Consider the following 19,729-nt stretch of genomic DNA (forward strand, 5'->3'; position numbering starts at 1 on the left):
GCTAGCTAGCTAGAGGTTTTTAGAGTGGGAAGCCGAGGAGGATGTTGGACGGGGGAAGCGAGGGGCGATAAAGGCCCAGAATCCCCGAGCCTATTGCGAACTAGGATCGTGGCCCGTCAACAAGCCGGCGTTGCTGCCTTTGGCGCCGTCGCTAGCCACGGCGAAAGGTTGAGAACGAGGAGGGGTAGAGGCCGGCTGTGATTATCGTGACAAACCTTCTGCTGCTTCGTGAGCACCGATTCCGCAACGGGCACACGGAAAGTATCATGGCGCCGTCCTCCTTGCCTGCGCATGTTGACATGGACGTCATCTCCCGACTTTTGCAGGATGTCAACGAACATGTGCAGGCCTTTGGCTCGGGAGATCTCAAGACTCGCGAGGCCGCGATTGAGGCGTGTCGCTCGCTGGCCTCGGCCCTGGAGACTCCCAGCGAGGCGGTGGTGAGGATGACATGGGTTGAGGTCAGTGCGCAGTGCGATCCATCCATCCTGGACATTGGCGGGTTCTCTCTGACCTCGAGCGACCACAAACAGCCCAGTCATCTTGCCGCGCTGCGCATGGCCGTTGACCTGCGGCTCTTTGAGCATCTTGCAGCAGACAATGGCTGTCCGAAAACAAGTGCCCAGATTGCGGCAGCGTGCTCAGCAGAGCCTTGGTTGGTTGGTTCGGCCAGCCCGTTTCGAGAATCCAATACTTCTGCAGCCCAGGGACTGTCCTCGTGCTGACACGGGTTTCCACTTCCAGGGCGGATGATGATGCATCTCGCGGCGATGAACACTCTTCGTCAAGTCGATGCAGACAGCTACGTGCTGAACCCATTTGCACAAGCCATGACAAAATCCATCTTCAGGGAGAGCGTTGTTCTGATGTGCGTCACTTGACACAGATAGACAAATCGAACCCTGAATATGAAACTGACAGGCACCCGACCTCTGTGGAGAAATAGGCACGATATCTGTATCCCGATCAACATGAAGACGGCCGAGTTCTTTGCAGAGAATGGCTATACCAGCCCGACAGATCCCCTCAATACACCGGCGCAACATACATTCGATGCGAAAGGCAAGACACATATCTTGGACATATTCGCGCAACGTGGGCAGACCCAGGGCCTTGCCAGTATGATGGCTACGTGGATGCTCGACCGACCGCACTGGTCCGACGATGACTTGGGATTTTATCCTGTGAAGCAGCGACTAATACAAAGCACGACCGGCGACGACGATTCGGTCTTCCTGGTGGATGTTGGAGGCAGCGTAGGGCACGATCTGGAAAAGTTCCTCGTTCGACACCCGTTCGACAGCTTCCCGGGCCACCTGGTCCTTCAGGATCGGGCTGAAGTCATCGATTCGATTCCCGAGAACAGCTTAAAGGCTGGCCTTCGCGCCATGGCCCATGACTTTTTCACCCCACAACCGATAGAAGGTAAGTGCAGTAATAACTTTTTTCTGTGCCCCAGGTCCCCTTCGAGCTTGTAGCCTTTGTCTGATATGCACGTACACCGACCTGCAGGGGCGAGAACATATTTTCTGCACAGCATAATCCATGACTACCCGGACGACCGGGCACGGTTGATTCTGAAGAATATCGCTCGAGCCATGAAAAAGGGGCACTCCAAACTTATCTTGTGGGATTTCGTGCTTCCAGAAAGGGCCGTTGCCTCAACCCTGTCAGCTCTCGACTGGGAAATGATGTCCTTCTATGCCGCGAGCGAGAGGTCAGAGGGTCAATGGAAAGCGTTGCTCGAAGATCCCGACATCGGTTTGAAAGTCAATGGGATCTGGAGCTATAGTCAGTTTGACCAAAGTGTGATCGAGGCAGAACTGGCTTGAGGGCCACTCGTTGTTCTCTTCATATCCCGATCAGTTTCCAGCGCGACTTCAGTGGGAATAGAAGTAGAGATACGCTCGTATCTTTGACATATACCTTACTTTCAAACATTGACCCGGCAGCTTGTGTCTCGAGCGAGAAGGACGTGGAGGTCAGTGGGGGCTCTCTCATAGACCTGATGTCCGACGTGGCTAAAAGTGAGGGCTCGTAGAGGCAAAGGATTGACATGTTCAAAGAGGCTGGAGCATATCTTACCGCCTCGTTGGACGGGGCACTTTGATATGCCAAGGCTGCGCCCACAGCGCGGGTCCCTGGCCTGCGCCGCATTGTTGTAATAAGAGGTAGCTTGTTGTCGTCTCCAACTGCAGATTCTCCTGGTCCAAAAAGTGTCCCTTGCCCATGCAGTTCTAGATCTGCCCTGACTAAACTCCCATTGCTCCTCGCACATGGTCTCTTCCGCCGCCGTCTGTCTCTCCCTCTGCGCAGCCCTTCACCACCATGTCTAATCCCAAAGTCGCCGCCGATTTCGACGCAATAATTCAGGCTGGTATTTCGCTCTCCGTGTCGCTCTTTGCGCCTGACGGTCCGCTGACGGGTTCCCAGACCGACAGCGCAAAAAGAATGAAGCGCTGGCAAACGAGATCTTTGGCAGAAGTAAAGCGAACAAGAACGCTCCCAGAAGCACAAGCAAAGGCTCTTTACGGACCCCTGACCTCGCGAGTCGCATCACAAAGGTATAGCCAAGCGGAAAGTCCTGTCAAGCTGGAAGCGTTGGGGAATCATGTCCGAACTCATTGCTGATGGGAACGGCTGGTGTAGCGATCTTCGTCTGTGACCAGTTCAGGCTCTTCCCGTAACCATCTATTCACTCCTCCGTCAAGGCCGTCCTCAACAAACCCTCAAAATGCACGCTCGTCTCGCCTCGCCTCCGCGCTCGAGTCTCCCCAAGCCAACGTCATATCCCCCCAACCAAAACCAAGAGGCTCTGGTCTAAGCATTAAAGGCAAGGCAGGCCCCTTCGTGGTGGAAGCCAGCAATTTCGCCCCTGGTACGACGGCGGCCGATATCGAATCTGCCCTACAAGCGGAAACGTTGGACGAGAGCGGTGTCAGCGGAATGCTCTCGTGTCGCTTGGTCAAGACAAGTCCAGTTGTGGTGGCGGAGTTGGTGTTTACTGAAAGACAGATCGCGGACCAGATTATATCCACGTACAACAATCAGAAAGCAGACGGACGTATCTTGCGACTTTCCCTCAAGCGACCTGGTCCAGGCTCGACCTCTACACCGCAGTCCAATCAATCGAACCTCGATCCGGCGCCTGAAGCGCTGATACCAGAAACACAGACACAGCCTGGAGATGAGAACACCATGGAGGACGTGGAGATGGATACAGAGGGGGCGGCTTCCTACGACGATCGACGTACCCGGGAACCCAGAAACGCCGACGCGGACGTCCAAGATGGAAGCTACGGCTTTGAAGAACCGCTGCCTCCTGATGCGCACGCACGCCACGCTGAGCGCAGGAGAGACGAGGATCGACGAGACCGAGAGCGAAGCTACGAGCGCGACCGCGACCACGACCGCGACCACGACCGCGACCACGAACAGGACCGAGAACGAGAGAGAGATCATGATCGTGATCGCGACCGCGACCGCGATCGAGACCGAGACCGAGACCGGGACAGGGACCGAGATCGCTATGACCGTCGCGATGCTCGTCCTGCGGGACGCGGCTCCTATCGTCGTGACGACAGACCCGACACCTACAACTCGCGGCCTTCGCACTACGGCAACGGGGTCGGCGGGGCTCCCGGGCCTGGCAGAGGGATATTTGGCGGTGGTGCACCGGGCCCTTTCCCGCGCGGCGGAGGTCGGATGTACAGCGACGACGGGATGCGCGGGGGTCGGCGAGGCGGCGGACCAGGCGGGTTTGGGCCTGGCGGCTATCCGAGAAGAGGAGGGTACTAGTGATGCCCTGTCCCTCTGTGTCTTGGATGTCCTTAGCAGCTTGGATCGAGCTGGGGACGGAGAGCGCAGCCGCAGCGACGTCGACGTGGGCGTGGACGCGGGCGTCGACGTCGACGTGGATCGGCTCAGCCATTGTGTGTGATTTCCATCCAGCATACCGCCACAGTTGTCGTATCGTCTCGACCACGTTTTCGATGTACTTCTACGGCGAAAGGAGGAGAAAGAAAATCAACCAGAGCTCTGATCTGCGGAGGGCCAAACCATGTAAGAGGGCAAGCATCCCAATCTACCAGCCCACATGGGTAGTGGAGAGGACAAAAATCCAAAAGAGAAGAAAAAACAAATCATGAAAAAGACCTTGTGAGCCCGTAACTCCGTATCTGTTTCCTGTGCTGGCCCTTTCTTGGCCACAGCCATTATCGCCGTCCGTTAGCAGTCCCCGCGGCTCAAAGATGAGTTGACACTGGGACCTCTTGTATTCTGGAGTACCCAACGCCCGCGAGCTAGACCCCCCTGTCCTGAACGTGTGCCCATCAGTAAAAAGTCAAGAACTCATCGCGCATGTTGATCGATCAATCAAAACATAAACGGATCTAATGCCAGCATCCGTCGTCCCCTCGAACCTGAAAGCCCATCGTCCCCGACAACCACCCGTGAAAACGCCTCGCTGATCGGTACAGTACACCCTGTTCCATGCCTGTTCTGCCTCTTTGAACGCAACCCAACCCAGGTGTCATCAGACATGACTTCCACCACTTCATCAACTCTTTCGGCTCGAACAGACCGAAGTCGACTCAATCGCTCTTCAGCATGCTCTCCACCAAATCACCGAGAGGGCCCCAGTAATCCTTACCCCCGCCCTTTTCAAGACCATGCTCGTCCACAAAGAGTACGAAATGCTTGAAGCTCGTATTCAGGTGCGGTTCCAGCCCGAGGTGCACGATCACTTGATAATGGTGACAATATATGTGTGCGTACACGCGGTAGAGGCGCTTGAAGAGTTGTCGGACAGTAGAGGGGAAATGTTTCGGGAAGGGGACGCCGATCCGGGAGGGGAAAGTGCTCTCGTTGTCGACATTGGACTGCACCCAGGTCATGAGATGTTCGATGTATTCCGGAGCGGGCATTTTAGTGGGTTTCGGGAAACCAGTTGCAGCGTCTTGCCAAAGATACTCGAACCTGCAAGCATCGTTAGCGGCCATCAAGGCGGGTGTGGGGTGTCAGGCGGCTCAAAGTTCGAAGTGGAAAGGGTCACCATACTCATCGGTGGCTTTCATCTCGGGGCACGACTGCGGTGAGCAGAACTCGGTGATGGATCCATAAAGCAAGTTGATCTGGTTGTAGAAATCGACCACTGCCAGACACCACGGGACTTGTCAGCGATTCCATTCCACGATTTCTCTCTCGGCCCTGTCTGAAAGGCATATGTGGTTACCGTTGACTGCCAGCCATTCGTTAAGATCTTCCCCCTCTGGCAACTTGACGGCCTTTCTCAAACTGCCACTTCCTAGCGTCGCCTCGGCGAATTGTCTCAGCTGATAGCTTGAGGTTCCCTTGTTGGCGCGTTGCGGTTTGAACTGGCCTCGGGTGCGGGCATTGCTAGATGGCGAAGAAGGGTCAATATTGTTCTGGGAAGGAGAGGAAAACAAGCCCAGACGCAGGAGTTGGACGGCGCGGGAGGGCGTGCTGGGCGAGGTATTGGCAGGATCAGGGCCCTCATTCTCGTCGTTCTTGTCACACGAGGTGTAGGAGTTGATGGTAACACATGAAGAGGATTGTTTCAATGTCAAATGAGGGGAGAGGGGCTGCGGAGAGGGAGAGGAATTGAGAAATTCGTACATGGTGGTCAGGAAAGAAGCCATGTGGAGGACAGTGGTGTCGTCTTCGATTGAGAGAGATTTCGCAAGTCAAATCTCTGCTGGAGGGACGTTTTCTGCCGCACATTCCAGGAGTCAGTGGTCAAAGTGTCCCAAGGATGTGAAGTTGTGTCGGGCGCCATACTCACGGTCGGTCAGTCAGTCGGGCGCCTGCCTTCCTTTGGTGAGAGCGCGACCAGGACAGACAAACGATGTTGCCTGCGCAGGACGGAATGGAGATAGAAAGGTTGCGTGGCAGGGTTGCTTGCACAGTTCAAAATCGGTCTCAAATATCACGCCTGCGTTCATATCATCATGTCGAACATCCTCTTTTTGCGGAAGAAGACAGTCGGAGGTTGAATCCCTTGGCGGTAGGGTAGCCACAGCAACAGGTAGAACTTCGGCATATCAGCCTCGCCATCAATCAAACAGCCACCAGCATCACAGGTATACGGGGACGAACAAATATCCAAAATGCACGCGCAGGAATGCTGGATTGAATAATAAGTGCCATTGTTTTGTTTGGCAATTGGCCGGAAGAAGTCTCGTCGCCTTCGAATATTCTACCTAAGATTGGCCCCGGCTTTGGCTTTGCACGAAGCCTGAGGGTGCAGATCCCTTTCCCGCAACGCAGTTCCTGGTACATAGTACCGTCGGCAGCCCCAAGTCCGTCCACATACACCTCGCATATGACATACACCTTGGTGAAACAGACATACAGCACAAAAATGTCACACAGTACCGCAAGTTCGCTAAATACCAAACCTAAACCCACCCACCTGTCGCTCACAGCTTCGGCGAGGTCATGAAATCTTGGACGAGGCCGCGGACTTCATCCTCCAGCTCTTGAGTCTCCTTGTGGGGATCGTACATCTTCTCCTTGATCCATGCTTCCAACTGGCTGTCGCTCATATCGCGCAGATGGTGCAGGCGGTCCACATTGTCTTTCTGCGCCGCCCGGATGACGTACAGCGCGACACGAGCACTCACATCCCGAATGCGTGAAATTGAAGGGTACATCAGGGCCTTCTCTTTCTCCTCCTCGGTGATCATGGTCGGCAAGGCTTCGCCAGAAGCATAGATCATGTTGGACGTGACTTGGACGGCCTTGGACAGGATGGTCCCGAGGCCAATGCCGGGGAACACATACATGTTGTTTCCCTGACCGCCATGATACATCTTGCCTTTGTGCATGACGGGATGGAAAGGAGAGCCGGAAGCAAACAGCGCTCGGCCGTCGGTGTGGGTGATTGCCTCCTCAAAAGTGCATTCCGACTTGGAAGACGGGTTTGACAGTGGGAAGATGATCGGCCTCTCGTTCCACTTGGCCATCTTCTGCAGGATCTCAGGAGTGAATGCGCCTCCGATCGTGCTGAGACCCATGATGATGGTGGGCTTAACATATTCGAGAACGTCATCCAAGGTCTTGAACTGCTGGCCGTTGTTGTCCGTTCGTGAGAAGTAGATCTTGTGTTCAGCGAGCTTGTCACCTCGGTCTTGCGTCACGAGGCCTTTGCTGTCGACAAGCCAGAAACAGGATTTGGCCTCGTCCTCGGTCAGTCCTTCGTGCATGAAGTAGTCCACGATCTGCTTGGCGACGCCAACGCCGGCTGAGCCTGAGCCCAAGAAGACCGCACGGTGATCTTTGGGCGAAACGCCAGACTCCTTGATGGCACCGATCATGCCTCCCATGATGACAGCGCCAGTACCTTGGATGTCGTCGTTGAACATGGCGTAGTCCTGGCGGTAGCGCTCGAGAGAGGGGAACGGGTTCTTCCAGTCTTCAAACTGGATGACGATATCGGGCCAACGCTCTTTCAGCGCCGCCATCAGCTCATCGAGGAACTCCTGCTCCTCCTCGGGCGTGACCTTGCCTCTCCGGCTGCCCATGTACAACGGATCTTCCTGCAGTTCCTTGTTGCTGGTGCCCAGGTCGACGGTCAAGGGTAGAGTGCCCTCCGGTCTGATACCTGCACAGCCAGTGTACAAAGCAAGCTTTCCAATCGGAATGCCCATGCCACCCACTCCCAAGTCACCCAGGCCGAGGATGCGGGAACCGTCAGTGATGACGGTGATCTCCACGTTGGATTGAGGCCAATTTTGGATGATAGCCGAAAGATGGCCTCGATCCTCGAAGCTGAGATACATGCCCTCGGCTTGTTGATAGATTTGTGACCATTTTTGACAGGCTTCTCCAACGGTGGGAGTGTAGACCAAAGGAGTCAACTCGGTGAAGTGGTCGGTCAACAAGCGGTAGAACAAATGGACATTGTTGTGCCTGATGGTGCTCAGGTAGAGAAACCTCTCAAGATCTGTGGGCTTCAGAGCCAACTGTGCCAAACATCTCTTCTTCTGGATTTCGTAACTCTCTGCTCGAGGAGGAGTGAGGCCGTACGTCTGGAGGTACTTCCGCACGGGGACCGACAGAGAGGTGTCAAAGTGAGCCGCCCGATTGGGGACGTGAGCGGTTGCGTGAGTGTACTTGGGTCGATGGGTATGGGCAGTCTGGGGATTGGTGACTGATGTCAGATTACCAACCGTTTGGGCGACAGGTGCCTCGAGGGGCGCGGAGGTGGACATGGTTGCAGAGTGGACGAGGTTGAAGAGGTTTTTTGGCCTCGACTTTGGATATCTTGAGATGTTGGAGAGCATTCGGAGGGCACAGAAGGAGATGCAACACTTTATCAATGGTCTGCAGTGTACAGACTCGACTCCGAAGTGACACTCGGGCCGGCACCAACACGCTGGGCTGAGGGTAGCTTGGGAAACGACTCGACGGGTTCCAAGTGGATTCGGAAGAGGTACGAGGATGAGTAACGGGACTTATCTCCCACGAGGCCAAACATATAGGGACTGTGTCAGCTCATGGGATAAACCGGGTGGAAAAAGGATTAAACAAAGACAATGCGGCGGCCAGGGCGAAATAGTCACACCGGACTAGTCACGGATGGCGTATCATCAACGTTTTAACGAGCACAATTGACGGTGGGGAAATGGGTGAAAAGGGAAGGAACGGATATGAGACGGCAATCAGCCGTGCGACTACTGGTGCGGTGAGAGAGCCATGTCCAGTCTGTGAGGCGGTCAACCTGGTGAGCCAGAAGTTGTTGAACTGAAAACTCAACTTTTTTTTTTGTGTTTTTTTGGAGGAATCGGAGCACGGATGAATCATAAACAGCCGGGCAGCCAATCCAAGGGCGCAGTTTTCGGAGTGAGAAAGAGTTGAATGACTCCAAAGGCGCGGACGGGCTGCTGAAAGGGGCAACGAGCTCTAAAATTCTAGGGGCACCAGGGGTGCATTAGGCACCCTGGGAGCAGCCGGCGCGCCCCTATCAGGACTCGTGGACTCTGGGGCTTCCGGCTGGCGTCCGCCATCCCCAGTGTTTCCAGGGGGGCTAGTCAGTTAAACATCCCCAATTGGACCCTGACGGACCTGTGAGCTTGATCTCGGCCTCCAGAGACTGTCCTCGCGGCGACCGACTGCGGAAGCAGCTGAGGGGGGAATACGATGGTGTCAGCGACTCAGCGGACAAACCATGGGGCCGAGATTACTGTGTGTCTCAACTACCAGGGTTCGTCCCAATTCAGTTCAATGTCGGCCGTTACCACCGTGATGTTTGTTATCTTCTGCGTGCTGTGAAGCTTGTCCACGCCAGAGCGGTGTCGGATATGCTGTAGAACCTTTCCGTCCGCTGCAGCTAGCAATAGTTCGTCCCAGAGTCCATGGTTGGCAGATCTGTGGCCAATGGTCAATGCCTATCAACAATGTCGGACTATCAGAGGGCCGTAATCTATTTCCAGATCCGGGACCACAAGGCTGTTGCACGCGGTCTGGAGTCATCGGTGAGCATGGCGGTCTGTGAAGTTTCCGACTTCTCATCGTCGCTTGACCCTGTGACCCATTTAGTGCGCTCCGACCTTCCCCAGACTCAAAAGTGCAATGTAGACCAAATCATAGATATTCGTGGGCTGGCCGCTTATGCAGGAGGTGCAGGGAAATGCGGAGAGAAATACGAGCATTCGGAAAGTCCTGTGCTTGACGGGGCCTGGCCCCAAATCAAATAACCCGAGATGCAGCTCACCCTCTTCACCGAGCCCGAATGGCGAGGAATTGTCGCCTCAACTCGAGACGAGCCCTTCCTCCGCGCCCTGTCCGCAACTGGGTGGCGGGCCCAGCGAGGGGAAAATAGAGCTCTGGTCGTCGATGGGTGGCTGTGGGCTGTTCTGGAGCTGGGAGCTGGGAGCTGGGAGCTGGGAGCTGCGAACAAGCGCATGGGCATGTACTGACAGACACTCTGACATCACCTCGACACTGAGCTCTTTTAATCCTATTCCATCTCGAACCCTTTTACTTTGTCCCCTTCATACCCAAGTGTAGGGCTGATGCGCCTCGATGTGCCAGCCCAGCGATTGGTGGGAAGTCGGTACAGCTTTCCGGAGAGCCTTGGCAGGCGAACGATGACGATGGAGCTGCAGGCTGCAACTCCGCAGTCTGAGACTTGAACCTCAACTCACTGTTGCGTTTGCATTGTGCAAGCTGTTCCAAGGCAGATGGATGCCTCCCAATTTGTCTCCCATCCTCACACGGCTCCTCCCTCTCTGCTACGCTGAGTGACCGAGCCTTCAGCCACGATCGCGTCTCCCCCGTCTTCAGATCGCGGCTATCATGTCCTTCCTCGCCCGATGCTGTGGCTTTGGCCGCAAACGAGGGGAAGACACTGATCCGTTACTCCCTCGCTATGAAGATGACACGACTCGCCAGCGAGCTCTCCACCAGAAGCTGCACACTTACCAGATGCTGAGAGCGCTCTCCAAAGGTTACATGCCCTCCACCGAGCAAACCATCGTCAACCTGCGCACCCTCCTCGCGGCGGACATCCTCAATCCAAACAACAAGGAGTTGAGCGACTCAGGCCGAGCACTCATCCGGAATTGTCGAACTTGGATCAAGCTGTTCATTGAGATCTTGAAGAACAAGAATGACCAAGACCAGATTCAGGACTTCATTTGGTACACAACAAAGTCTCGGATATCGCTGGATGTTGACGACATTTCACATTCGGCTTCCAAAGTCAAAGCCAGGGCAGATGCTCGTGCTGCTTATGAGTGCTTTCGCACGGTCGGCAGCTTGCTCCTGACCAATGCCGATTTCAGACTGTTCGTCAATGATGTTGCTACAATCGGAAGGGAGGTCCTGGCAGATACCGCGTTTTCCTTGTCCTCTGCAGCCGAGAAGGCCGGCAAACAACTCGAGCTCTCAGAGCAGGAACAACAGGCCGTGGCGAAACCAGGGGCTGATGAAGCCACCTTACCGTCCAAGCAAGACTTGGAGGAGAATGCGGAAGAGACGTCAAAGATGATCGGTTCGGAGATAGCAAAGGTCGGAAAGGATGCTGTCGAGAGCGCCAAGGAGAATTTTGGCGGCTCTCAGAAAGACACCCTGCTCTACCGTCTAAAGCAAGTAATCCTGAGGCTGAGGACTCGGACCGATTATTATGACTCGGTGTCGACCATCTCGAAATTGATTCAACGGTACGCTGTGGCTTATTCTCGGATAGCAGATACCACTGTCGCTGCGGCACAAGAAGACATCCACACCAATCCAGCTTTGGACCGTGCCGTGCACAATTTCTGGAGCTTTCTGAGCAGCTTCGGTGACCCCAACGCGTGGAAGCAGTTGGAGCAGGACTTCAACAAGGTCATGAGCCACGCCAAATCAGACCCTCAATTCGAGAACTTCATGGTCGAAGTGGGCAACGCGGTGCAACGAATGTTCACGGATCCGGAGTTCTTTGACAATGTGGACCAAAAACTGGACGAGCTCAAAGACAAGTCGGCCAAGCTGGGCAACGAGTCCGAGTTCAGGACCGATTTCGACAAAATGCTGAGGCAAGCACAGGTCACCGTCACCTCTGTCATGGAAGACAAGGACGTCAACGGGCTGTTACTGGCCACGAAGCGGATTTATACCATTCTGACGCCGCCGAACAAGGTCACTAATCCTGACCTCATCGCCGACGCCATCCACATTTTCTTGCCTCTGCTCATCCGGAGCGTTCAATACATCCCCATCCCTCGGGTGGAGGTCAGTGTTCCGGAAATGGACCTCCTCCTCGAAAACCTGGTGCTAGAGCCCGGCCGAAACGTCAACTCGACCTCTTTTCTGCCCTACCGTCTCCTCGTCTCGACCAAGAACGACCTCGAGATCCGCAAGACGCACTCGAAAAAGACGGTCTCCAGCACCAAGTCCCTCGTCACTATCTCCATCAATGGACTCAGCGTCGCGGCTCAAGACCTAGGCTTTTGGATCCGCGGCCATGCTGGTCTCGTGCACTTTGCCGATGAGGGCATTGCCAGCTTCTACCTGGATGAGCGCGGCATCGACGTCTCTCTGGACATGGAGATCGGTCACGAGAAGCTCGAACAAATTCTCACCCTGCGAGGCGTGAGAGTTCACATTCACAAGCTTGATTATGACCTCCGCCAGTCAAAGTTGTCCTGGCTAGGTTGGCTATTCAAACCGTTGCTAAAACACCTGGTCAGACGTTCTCTGGAAAAGGCGCTTGCCGAGAACATCGTCAAGGCCTTGCGCGCAGCGAACCGTGAGCTTGTGTTTGCCCGAGAACGACTGCGTGCCACTCGCATTGCCGATCCCCAAGACGTCGTCACGTTCTTGAAGGCCGTCATGGCGAGGTTGACGCCGGAAGAGGACCCAGACCTGTACACGAGGATCGGCGTGGACGCTCCGAAGCAGGGTGTTTTCAGAGGAGTGTATACACCTGGGAGTATCGTCAAATTATGGCACGAGGAGGCTCTGAGGGCAGAGGAGGCTGTACAGGACGGGGAAGAGAGGGGCGGTGGCTGGAGGAACGACATCTTTGATACGCCCGTTGTGTGAGGCGTGGCTCGATCCCATGACGCGAGTGATGCCGTCGATGGGGCTTGAGTCTTGGACCTCTTGTCGTTAATGAAAGACTTCTCCTTGTGGTTTCCAGGATCGGAACGACGTCTGGGGAGGTATTTATATGCTAAGCAACGTATCTCAATCTGACCGTGTGGTGGCTCTCATTGTGTCATACACTATAATGCAATATTACTACGAATTAATTCCACAATGTCTTGCATCAAGTGCATCGCTCACATAGCTGAAGGCTCTCTGAGGCGGCTGAAGCAAGCTACCTAAGTGCCCAGGTACGTGCGAGGCTGTGCTGCTTTATGTTCAGGTCCTGCTGGAGATTTGCTTGCCGCGCCCTAGCATGTCAAGAGTGTGTCCAGGTGGCAGCTATTGCCCAGGCCAAGCCTAACATGCCTCTTTAAGAGGCTCAAGTTGTGGGGGAACGGATGCTAATATTATTAAGACGCGGGAGGATCCTTTCGTATATTCACTAGCGCCTTGGCACTCTCTACATAGATAGAGAGCAGCCTCTCCCCTTCATAGAGGCCCTTACCTGGTTCAAGTTCATCTGTATCTCTGTCGCCGATTGCGAGTGTCTACTTGACTTGGAACTGTTGGTATCATCGCAATAAAATGGCTGCTGTCAAAAAGTCTGGGAAATTATCCATTATTGAAATCCGCGACTCCTTCCAGCACAGCAGCAACAAATGCACTGTAGAAACTCGAACTTCGCTCAAGATCTATTGGGATATTGACCGGACTTGGGAATCCCCTCCACTACGACAATCCATCTCAAGGTGGTCCGCTGAGTTCTACAAGCCTGCTGAGTCAATATCGGCGGAACGTATTACTATCTCAGGCGAAGCTTCACAAAACCTCGCACGTATCTTGCAAATCTACACAGATCCTGTTTTCACGAGGACCTGCTTTCTAGTCGCCCTAGGGTACTTTCTCGCTTGCCGCATTTATGCGATTCAGGCTTCGAAGGCCGCTTGAAGGCCATCCCCTGAGGACGAAGAAGACATCGACTTGGAAGCTCATCACCGACGCGGCCTCGAAAAGAGTGAACGGAAGGCGTCCGAGGAGGGCAACACTACGCAGTGCTCACCTTCTCCAACTCGTCGAGAAAGACAATGAGCGTGAGCCAGCGTAAAGGACTGGCAAGCCTCGCGCGTAAGTTCGACGCCCTCATCATTACCGACGACGCATATGACTTGTTGACGTAGTCTATCACACCTGGAAACCCACTCGGTATCATCGAACGAACTCTACGCTCTCGGGTTGTCGAAGTGGACAGGGATCTCCATAACGGTCTCACCAGCACATTTGGCAACGCAATCTCGAACGGAAGCTTCAGCCAAACTGTCAGCCCCGGCTGTCGCACCGGATGGACAGGGGGCACGCTATCCATGGTACAGGGCATAAGTCAGTCCGGTGAGACCAAATCCGGTGGCGCGCCCTCGCAACTGACTGCTACATTCATCGACAACATGTTGGAGACCCATGTCTTGCAGAACAAGATTCAGCATGACCTTCGGCCTGCGTATGCTCGGCGCTACTATAAGCCCATGGAGGCGATCGAGACTCATCTGCCGCCTCTAGGTGTGAGAACCCATCAGGCCGAGGATGAGGTAGCTGGAGGTTATTTTGTGTGGCTCTAGCTGCCCGCGAGTCTGGCTTGTGATGTCGATCATCTCTGTCAACGTGCGCGAGAGGAAGAGGCGGTCTCTGTCATCAGCGGTAGTAAACCCATTGCGGAAGAGGACGATACTGAGGGACAGGAAGCCTTCAGTCACAACATCAGGCTTTGCATCGCGTGGGAAGACGAAGATCTTCTACACGAAAGTGTTGCACGCCTCACAAGAATAATCAAAGGAGAGCTCAACAGCGCTCACTCGTAGACGGAGTTGCAGCAAACATGCATTGTCTTACTCTCCAATTCCGCAAAGTACTCAGGGAGCGCCCAGTGATCGCTCAGCAAGCAGCCAGGTCTGGGCCGAGGATGAGCAGAGGGTGAGCAGCGAGGCGAGCCGCTAATCATGACGGGACGAACCTGCTTATGTTTTTCGTTCGACACAAGCTTCTATAAGCATCTCCCAGAGCAACTGCCCGAGCCTCCCTGAGCCTCCCACCCTCTCCGAGCTAAAACCAGCAAGCTTGATCTGGCTCCCTTCGCCTGACTGCCTAGGTATCTTTTTAGTGTGAGGGGTTCAACATGACGATGTTCCTGCATGCCGACTACCGTGTCGATGCCGAATTGCGGAGAAGGCGTCTGGAGTTTCTCCGGGGTAGATGGAGGTGGGTGGTATAAAGACTACAAGGAATGCTCAACCGGGGGGCCTCTTATGATTCCTCAAGTCCATGCGTGAAGGGTTGCAAGGAGGTTCAACATGTGGTCCAACACTCTCACGCTCTTGTCAGTCTGCCTACTTCGGTGTGCACTGCTGGGGCGAGCACAGTCCTCTGGATCGTCGTGCCCTCCTGAACGAGCCACGGAATGGAGCTTAGAGGTATGGTGCTCCTCTCCCTTCGAGCTCGCGCAGTGTCGAGGACATTGACATGATCCATCACAGTACGGCATCCCCCTCCTCGCCTATGAAAAGGGATTCGGCGGACTGTTGAAAGCAGGCCTGGGGGCCAACCAGCTCGCTCCCAGCTCGACATTGGCCACACCCCAGTCGACAGCGGTCGTCAAACCAAACCGAGACACCCTCTATGCCAGTGTCTTCTACGATCTGTCCCGTCAAGACCTGGTGGTGGATGTTCCAGAGGTCGAAGGCCGCTATTATGCCGTGTCTTTCTACACGCCGTATGTCAGAGACTCCTCCTCTTTGTGAATGCCTGCTGATCATGTCCTCTCAGATACGGGGATAACTATGTCAACCTGGGTCCAGTGGGCGGCAATCCAGCTGGCAAGTATCTGCTCACCCTGGCGCCCTCCAGTGGTGCCATGGGGACTTTCTCGACATCCAGCAGCAGCGGTGGCTATATGGGTACCGTGTACTCTCCCACCACTTTCGGCATTGTTCTGTATCGAATCGTCGTCAGGGACGCAGCCAGCGACTTATCTGTTGCGAGCGGAATCCTGGAAGGCTACAGCATCACCGCGGTATCTCGCAACGGATCGGTGGTCGGCCCGGCGCTCGACAGTGCGATGTTCGCCAACCTACCGAACTCGACGGCGCAGAGTGTGATGGAGCTGGACGCACGGTTCGAGCCCGTCTCTCCTTTCAATGCTACCGGCGGCGAGTCTCCTGTCACCACCTCCAACTTCACTCAAGCGGGGATCTCGGGCGGCACGTACACGACACCGACATGCGTCAATATGACCTCGGCGTGGCTGGCAGCCCAGAGTGCGGTGCAGACGTTCCCTCTCGTGAACGGGAGCGTGCTGAATATGGGCAACGGGTGGACCATCAACAACCCGCAGGTCTCCGGTGTATATGGCACCAACGTTGTGGCTCGCGCCTACATTGCTCAATTTGGGTACCTGATGCTTCAGCCTTCGCAAGCCATTTATCCTACCTTCGCAGGGAATCTGAGCCTGATGGCCAACGAATCCTACATTCTCAGATTCTCCGGCAAACCACCTCTGACGAAGCTCGGGTTTTGGAGCGCCACCATGTACGATGTCGACGGCTATCTCGTGGATAATCCGATCAATAGGTATTCTCTCGGCGATCGCGACAACCTGACTTATGCAGACGGCACCCCTGTGTACGGAGCGGGCAGCGACGGCGCCGCGGTGGACAAGCCATTCGACATTCTCGTCCAGGCCGAGCGGCCACCAAGCAATTGGACGTCCAACTGGCTGCCTTCCCCTGCAGAACCCGGCCCTTTCGTCCTCTTGCTTCGGTGGTATGTGCCTGCGCCGGGGCTCTCGAATGGGAGCTATGTCTATCCCCTGGTCACTAAAGGAGGAGTCATTACTGGGAACGTGGAGTCGCAGCCCTCGCCATCTCCAGCGATCCCGTCGTCTACGGCGCCTTCGTCGGCATCTGGGACAGCTTCTGCCAGCGCTTCCGCAGCGTCTAGTGCGGCGTCATCTTCAAGCTCCTCGTCGGGGGCAGCTCATGTACTGAATCCCCTGGCAAGACGTTCTGGGTCGAGTGGGAAGCCGCAGCAGGTCTTGATGCTCCTTGCCGGCGTCGGATATCTTGCTCTGCTGCTCTGATTAGGAAGGGGGGGATGTTGATACTCTTGGTGTGTAGGAAGGAGTAGAAGGCCCAGCAGTACTGAGGGCGTAAACGTCATTCAAAAGTCGTGTCTAGGTTCTCAATCCACCCCGCTGGTGCCGCTGAAGTCTGATGACGGATCGAAGCGAACATGAGTCGTGAGAGGGGAGGCCGTGTGAACCTGCTGAAACGGACCTGGTTGACCCCACGATTGAGCTCTGCGCGGCCACAGTCCGAAGGCATTTCTGCGCCCGCAGGATCGGCGGATTTGCTATCGACGCCTTAGGCCGTCCAAGTATCGTGATCCGCCCCTGGGGATGCCATCCTGACTCGCAGCAGCAGCCTGGGTCGTCTCGAAGTCGGTGTGACAGATGAATGGAGGGACGTTGCGGGCTGGATGGTGGATTTCGAAGTGAGTCGGAGTTGTGGTAGAGCGCAGACGCATGAATCTTGTAATGACGACGCCCACAACGCTTGGCTGCTCTACACAATCCTCGCACGAGGTTTCTATTCATGTCATCCAATTGACTCAGCGCATGAGGTTATACAAAGTTCTATCTTTTCATCTTCCGCGTGCTACAAGCCCGGGCTATCTGGGATCCTAACTTAAGCTTAACCCCTAGCCCTTCCCACGCACGAGGTAACGAGATCTGAGACGTCAAACAGGAGCCACAGGCCTATCTACAACCAATCACCAATCATCGACCTATCTTCCTGTCGCCCTCTGCACCGCTCTGACTGTTTATATTTGATATCCGCTTCGTGAAAGATAGGTGTCATCGCGTCGACACGATGCGGTCTATCTCCAGCTTCCCTAATCGGACACGAGCTCCTGGTTCCAGCCTGGTGGTGGCCCCCAAGGCCCTTATCGACCACCTGCTGGTCCGGTGTGATGGATTTTGTTTTTCGCATATTATTATGGCATCAGTCCCCTGTGTCACTTGTCTCTGTGCTTGTTAACGGCTTGTCTCTCCTCTAGGATATCCTGCTGGTGCGGCGCAAGTGGGACTGAAAAAATATCTCACATGTATCTTGGGACCCTAACATTGTACTCTACGTTTACAAGGCAATGGACGACGTGAAAGAGGAGAAACCGCGAGACAGTCCCGAGGGACCCCTGGCCTCGGGCGAGCAGCAGATTGTGATATCCTTGGAGGGAGAGATTGTCAACGCCTCTGGCCACATCGACCAGCTGAATCGCCAGTATGGGTTTTTGAGCATTCTGGGTCTTGCGTTGACGGTCGACAATGCATGGGTCGCCCTGGGGACGTCACTCGCGGTCTCGATCTACAACGGAGGTGCGCCCGGAGTGATCTGGGAGCTGTGGATTGCCGCATTCTACTACAGCTTCATCAACGCGTCCATTGCCGAGCTTGCGTCCTCGGTGCCTTCCTCTGGAGGCGTCTATCACTGGGCGACCATCACCGCGGGACCCAAATGGGGCCGTCCCATGGGTTTCTTCGCCGGCTCTCTGAACTATTTCGGTTGGCTTTTTGACCTGGCGTCCATTGCATACATCATGTCGGAACTGTGTGTGCAAATGTACTTTTTGTACCATCCCGACTATGTCATCCAGCCCTGGAATCTGTTCGTGGGCTTGCTGTGCATCATCATCCTGTGTCTGACGGTCACCATCTTTTTCAACAACACCCTGGCGTACCTGCAGCACTTCGGCCTGTTCATAGTCACGGTGGGCGGCATCATCACCATCATTGTCCTCGCCGGGATGCCGTCGACGCACGCGTCCAACAGATTCGTCTGGACAGACTTCCAGAACAACACGGGCTGGAGCGGCGGAGTGGCGTTCTTGACCGGCGTCCTCAACGGGGCTTTCACCATCGGAACGGCCGACGGGGTGACACACATGGCCGAAGAACTCCCCAATCCCAAACGCGACCTGCCCAAGGCTATCTTCGCCCAGATCGGCCTGGGATTCCTCTACGCCTGGTGCTTCGCCATCGCCCTGTTCTACGGCGTCAACGACCTCACCGCGGTCCAGAACAGCAACGGGTCCTTCCCGCTCGCGCAGGCCTACTCGCAAGCGACGGGCAGCCGGGCCGCGACGTTCGGGCTGCTCTTCATCATCTTCCTGTCCCTCGTCCCGTGCCTGATCGGGACGTTCTTGACCGTCGGGCGGACCTGGTGGGCGCTGGCGCGCGACAACGCGACCCCGTTCGCGGGCTTCTTCTCCCACGTCAACGAGCGGCTGAGCTGCCCCATCGAAGCCACCCTCCTGACCGGCCTGTTGACCATCGGGCTCTGCGCCATCACGCTTGGCAGCAAGACCGCCTTCAACGACCTGGCCGGCTCCTTTGTCGTGCTCAGCAGCGTCTCGTACGCCGTGACCATCCTGCCCAACATCATCACGCGCAGGCAGTACATGCCCGTGGGGCCCTTTACTCTGGGCAAGTTTGGCTACCTGGTCAATGGCCTCGCCGTGATCTTCATCATCTTCTTCGACACCTTTTACTGCTTCCCCGTAAGTTCTGCCCACATTTCCCACATCTTCACCTCCTCCCTCCCTCCCACCACTATTCCTTTGAAAGGGGCTAACACCCGGATTTTTCTCTCATCCAGTACGCCCTCCCCACCACCGTGGCGACCATGAACTACAACTCGGTCATCCTCGTCGGGGTCGTCGCGCTCACCACCTTCTGGTGGTTCTTCCACGCCGTCCGCAAGTACGACGGCCCCAACGTCGGCAAGATGATCCAGGCGAACATCATGGAGGCGCGCCGTGCGTCAAAGGTATAGGATAGAAACCATGGGTACAGATAGAGGGCGGGAAAGATGTGTTGTTTGATACGGACACTATTTAGACCCTTTTTTCTCTCTCCCAAGAACAAAGACTTGATCTCGGGGTTTCTTGGGCCGTACACCTCTTTTCTGGGCTTTGGTCCGCTCGTTTTGTCTTTGAAGCTGGACAGCGCGAAATAGAGCGTTTTCCTCTGTAGTTCTGTGGGTGCTTGGCTTGACGCTCAGCCTTGGGATCTACTACGCACATC

General features: G+C 55.3%; 8 protein-coding genes across 8 annotated transcripts; 6 read left to right on the forward strand and 2 right to left on the reverse strand.

Moving 5' to 3' along the window:
• Positions 1–233: 233 nt before the first annotated feature.
• PV07_11110 (uncharacterized protein) lies at positions 234–1,974 on the forward strand. The gene is made up of 5 exons (XM_016398511.1): positions 234–461; positions 534–663; positions 745–868; positions 947–1,425; positions 1,513–1,974. Exons 1-5 carry the CDS (start codon positions 267–269, stop codon positions 1,830–1,832), a joined length of 1,248 nt encoding a protein of 415 aa, XP_016243073.1. The 5' UTR covers positions 234–266; the 3' UTR covers positions 1,833–1,974.
• Positions 1,975–2,197: 223 nt separating this feature from the next.
• PV07_11111 (uncharacterized protein) lies at positions 2,198–4,189 on the forward strand. Its single transcript, XM_016398512.1, has 3 exons — positions 2,198–2,377; positions 2,434–2,564; positions 2,650–4,189. The coding sequence occupies exons 1-3, from the start codon at positions 2,329–2,331 to the stop codon at positions 3,796–3,798; spliced, it is 1,329 nt and encodes a 442-aa protein (XP_016243074.1). The 5' UTR covers positions 2,198–2,328; the 3' UTR covers positions 3,799–4,189.
• On the reverse strand, positions 4,143–5,964 carry PV07_11112 (uncharacterized protein). Its single transcript, XM_016398513.1, has 5 exons — positions 5,804–5,964; positions 5,638–5,731; positions 5,234–5,397; positions 5,059–5,152; positions 4,143–4,977 (listed from the first exon to the last, which is right to left on the reverse strand). Exons 2-5 carry the CDS (start codon positions 5,658–5,660, stop codon positions 4,593–4,595), a joined length of 666 nt encoding a protein of 221 aa, XP_016243075.1. The 5' UTR covers positions 5,661–5,731; positions 5,804–5,964; the 3' UTR covers positions 4,143–4,592.
• A 186-nt stretch (positions 5,965–6,150) lies between these two features.
• Positions 6,151–8,649, reverse strand: PV07_11113 (uncharacterized protein). The gene has a single exon (XM_016398514.1). The coding sequence runs from the start codon at positions 8,304–8,306 to the stop codon at positions 6,441–6,443; it is 1,866 nt and encodes a 621-aa protein (XP_016243076.1). The 5' UTR covers positions 8,307–8,649; the 3' UTR covers positions 6,151–6,440.
• A 1,357-nt stretch (positions 8,650–10,006) lies between these two features.
• On the forward strand, positions 10,007–12,761 carry PV07_11114 (uncharacterized protein). The gene has a single exon (XM_016398515.1). The coding sequence runs from the start codon at positions 10,321–10,323 to the stop codon at positions 12,550–12,552; it is 2,232 nt and encodes a 743-aa protein (XP_016243077.1). The 5' UTR covers positions 10,007–10,320; the 3' UTR covers positions 12,553–12,761.
• A 421-nt stretch (positions 12,762–13,182) lies between these two features.
• PV07_11115 (uncharacterized protein) lies at positions 13,183–13,545 on the forward strand (the record flags this gene model as incomplete). Its single annotated transcript, XM_016398516.1, has 1 exon — positions 13,183–13,545. One exon carries the CDS (start codon positions 13,183–13,185, stop codon positions 13,543–13,545), a length of 363 nt encoding a protein of 120 aa, XP_016243078.1.
• Positions 13,546–13,958: 413 nt separating this feature from the next.
• PV07_11116 (uncharacterized protein) lies at positions 13,959–14,450 on the forward strand (the record flags this gene model as incomplete). The annotated part of the gene is made up of 2 exons (XM_016398517.1): positions 13,959–14,153; positions 14,211–14,450. 2 exons carry the CDS (start codon positions 13,959–13,961, stop codon positions 14,448–14,450), a joined length of 435 nt encoding a protein of 144 aa, XP_016243079.1.
• Positions 14,451–17,793: 3,343 nt separating this feature from the next.
• On the forward strand, positions 17,794–19,478 carry PV07_11117 (uncharacterized protein; the record flags this gene model as incomplete). The annotated part of the gene is made up of 2 exons (XM_016398518.1): positions 17,794–19,203; positions 19,302–19,478. The coding sequence occupies 2 exons, from the start codon at positions 17,794–17,796 to the stop codon at positions 19,476–19,478; spliced, it is 1,587 nt and encodes a 528-aa protein (XP_016243080.1).
• Positions 19,479–19,729: the final 251 nt, after the last annotated feature.

The sequence above is a fragment of the Cladophialophora immunda genome (genome assembly GCF_000835495.1).
Source record: "Cladophialophora immunda strain CBS 83496 unplaced genomic scaffold supercont1.7, whole genome shotgun sequence".
In the NCBI taxonomy this organism is placed as follows: domain Eukaryota; kingdom Fungi; phylum Ascomycota; class Eurotiomycetes; order Chaetothyriales; family Herpotrichiellaceae; genus Cladophialophora; species Cladophialophora immunda.

Coding starts and splice junctions, on each gene's coding strand:
- PV07_11110 (XM_016398511.1), top strand. CDS start 267: ATGGCGCCGTCCTCCTTGCCTGCGCATGTTGACATGGACGTCATCTCC. Junction 664..744: donor AGCAGAGCCTTGGTTGGTTG/GTTCGGCCAGCC, acceptor TTCCACTTCCAG/GGCGGATGATGATGCATCTC. Junction 1,426..1,512: donor CACCCCACAACCGATAGAAG/GTAAGTGCAGTA, acceptor ACCGACCTGCAG/GGGCGAGAACATATTTTCTG.
- PV07_11111 (XM_016398512.1), top strand. CDS start 2,329: ATGTCTAATCCCAAAGTCGCCGCCGATTTCGACGCAATAATTCAGGCT. Junction 2,378..2,433: donor CGACGCAATAATTCAGGCTG/GTATTTCGCTCT, acceptor ACGGGTTCCCAG/ACCGACAGCGCAAAAAGAAT. Junction 2,565..2,649: donor TCGCGAGTCGCATCACAAAG/GTATAGCCAAGC, acceptor CGGCTGGTGTAG/CGATCTTCGTCTGTGACCAG.
- PV07_11113 (XM_016398514.1), bottom strand. CDS start 8,306: ATGCTCTCCAACATCTCAAGATATCCAAAGTCGAGGCCAAAAAACCTC.
- PV07_11114 (XM_016398515.1), top strand. CDS start 10,321: ATGTCCTTCCTCGCCCGATGCTGTGGCTTTGGCCGCAAACGAGGGGAA.
- PV07_11112 (XM_016398513.1), bottom strand. CDS start 5,660: ATGGCTTCTTTCCTGACCACCAT. Junction 5,153..5,233: donor CGAATGGCTGGCAGTCAACG/GTAACCACATAT, acceptor GGTGTCTGGCAG/TGGTCGATTTCTACAACCAG. Junction 4,978..5,058: donor GAGATGAAAGCCACCGATGA/GTATGGTGACCC, acceptor CGATGCTTGCAG/GTTCGAGTATCTTTGGCAAG.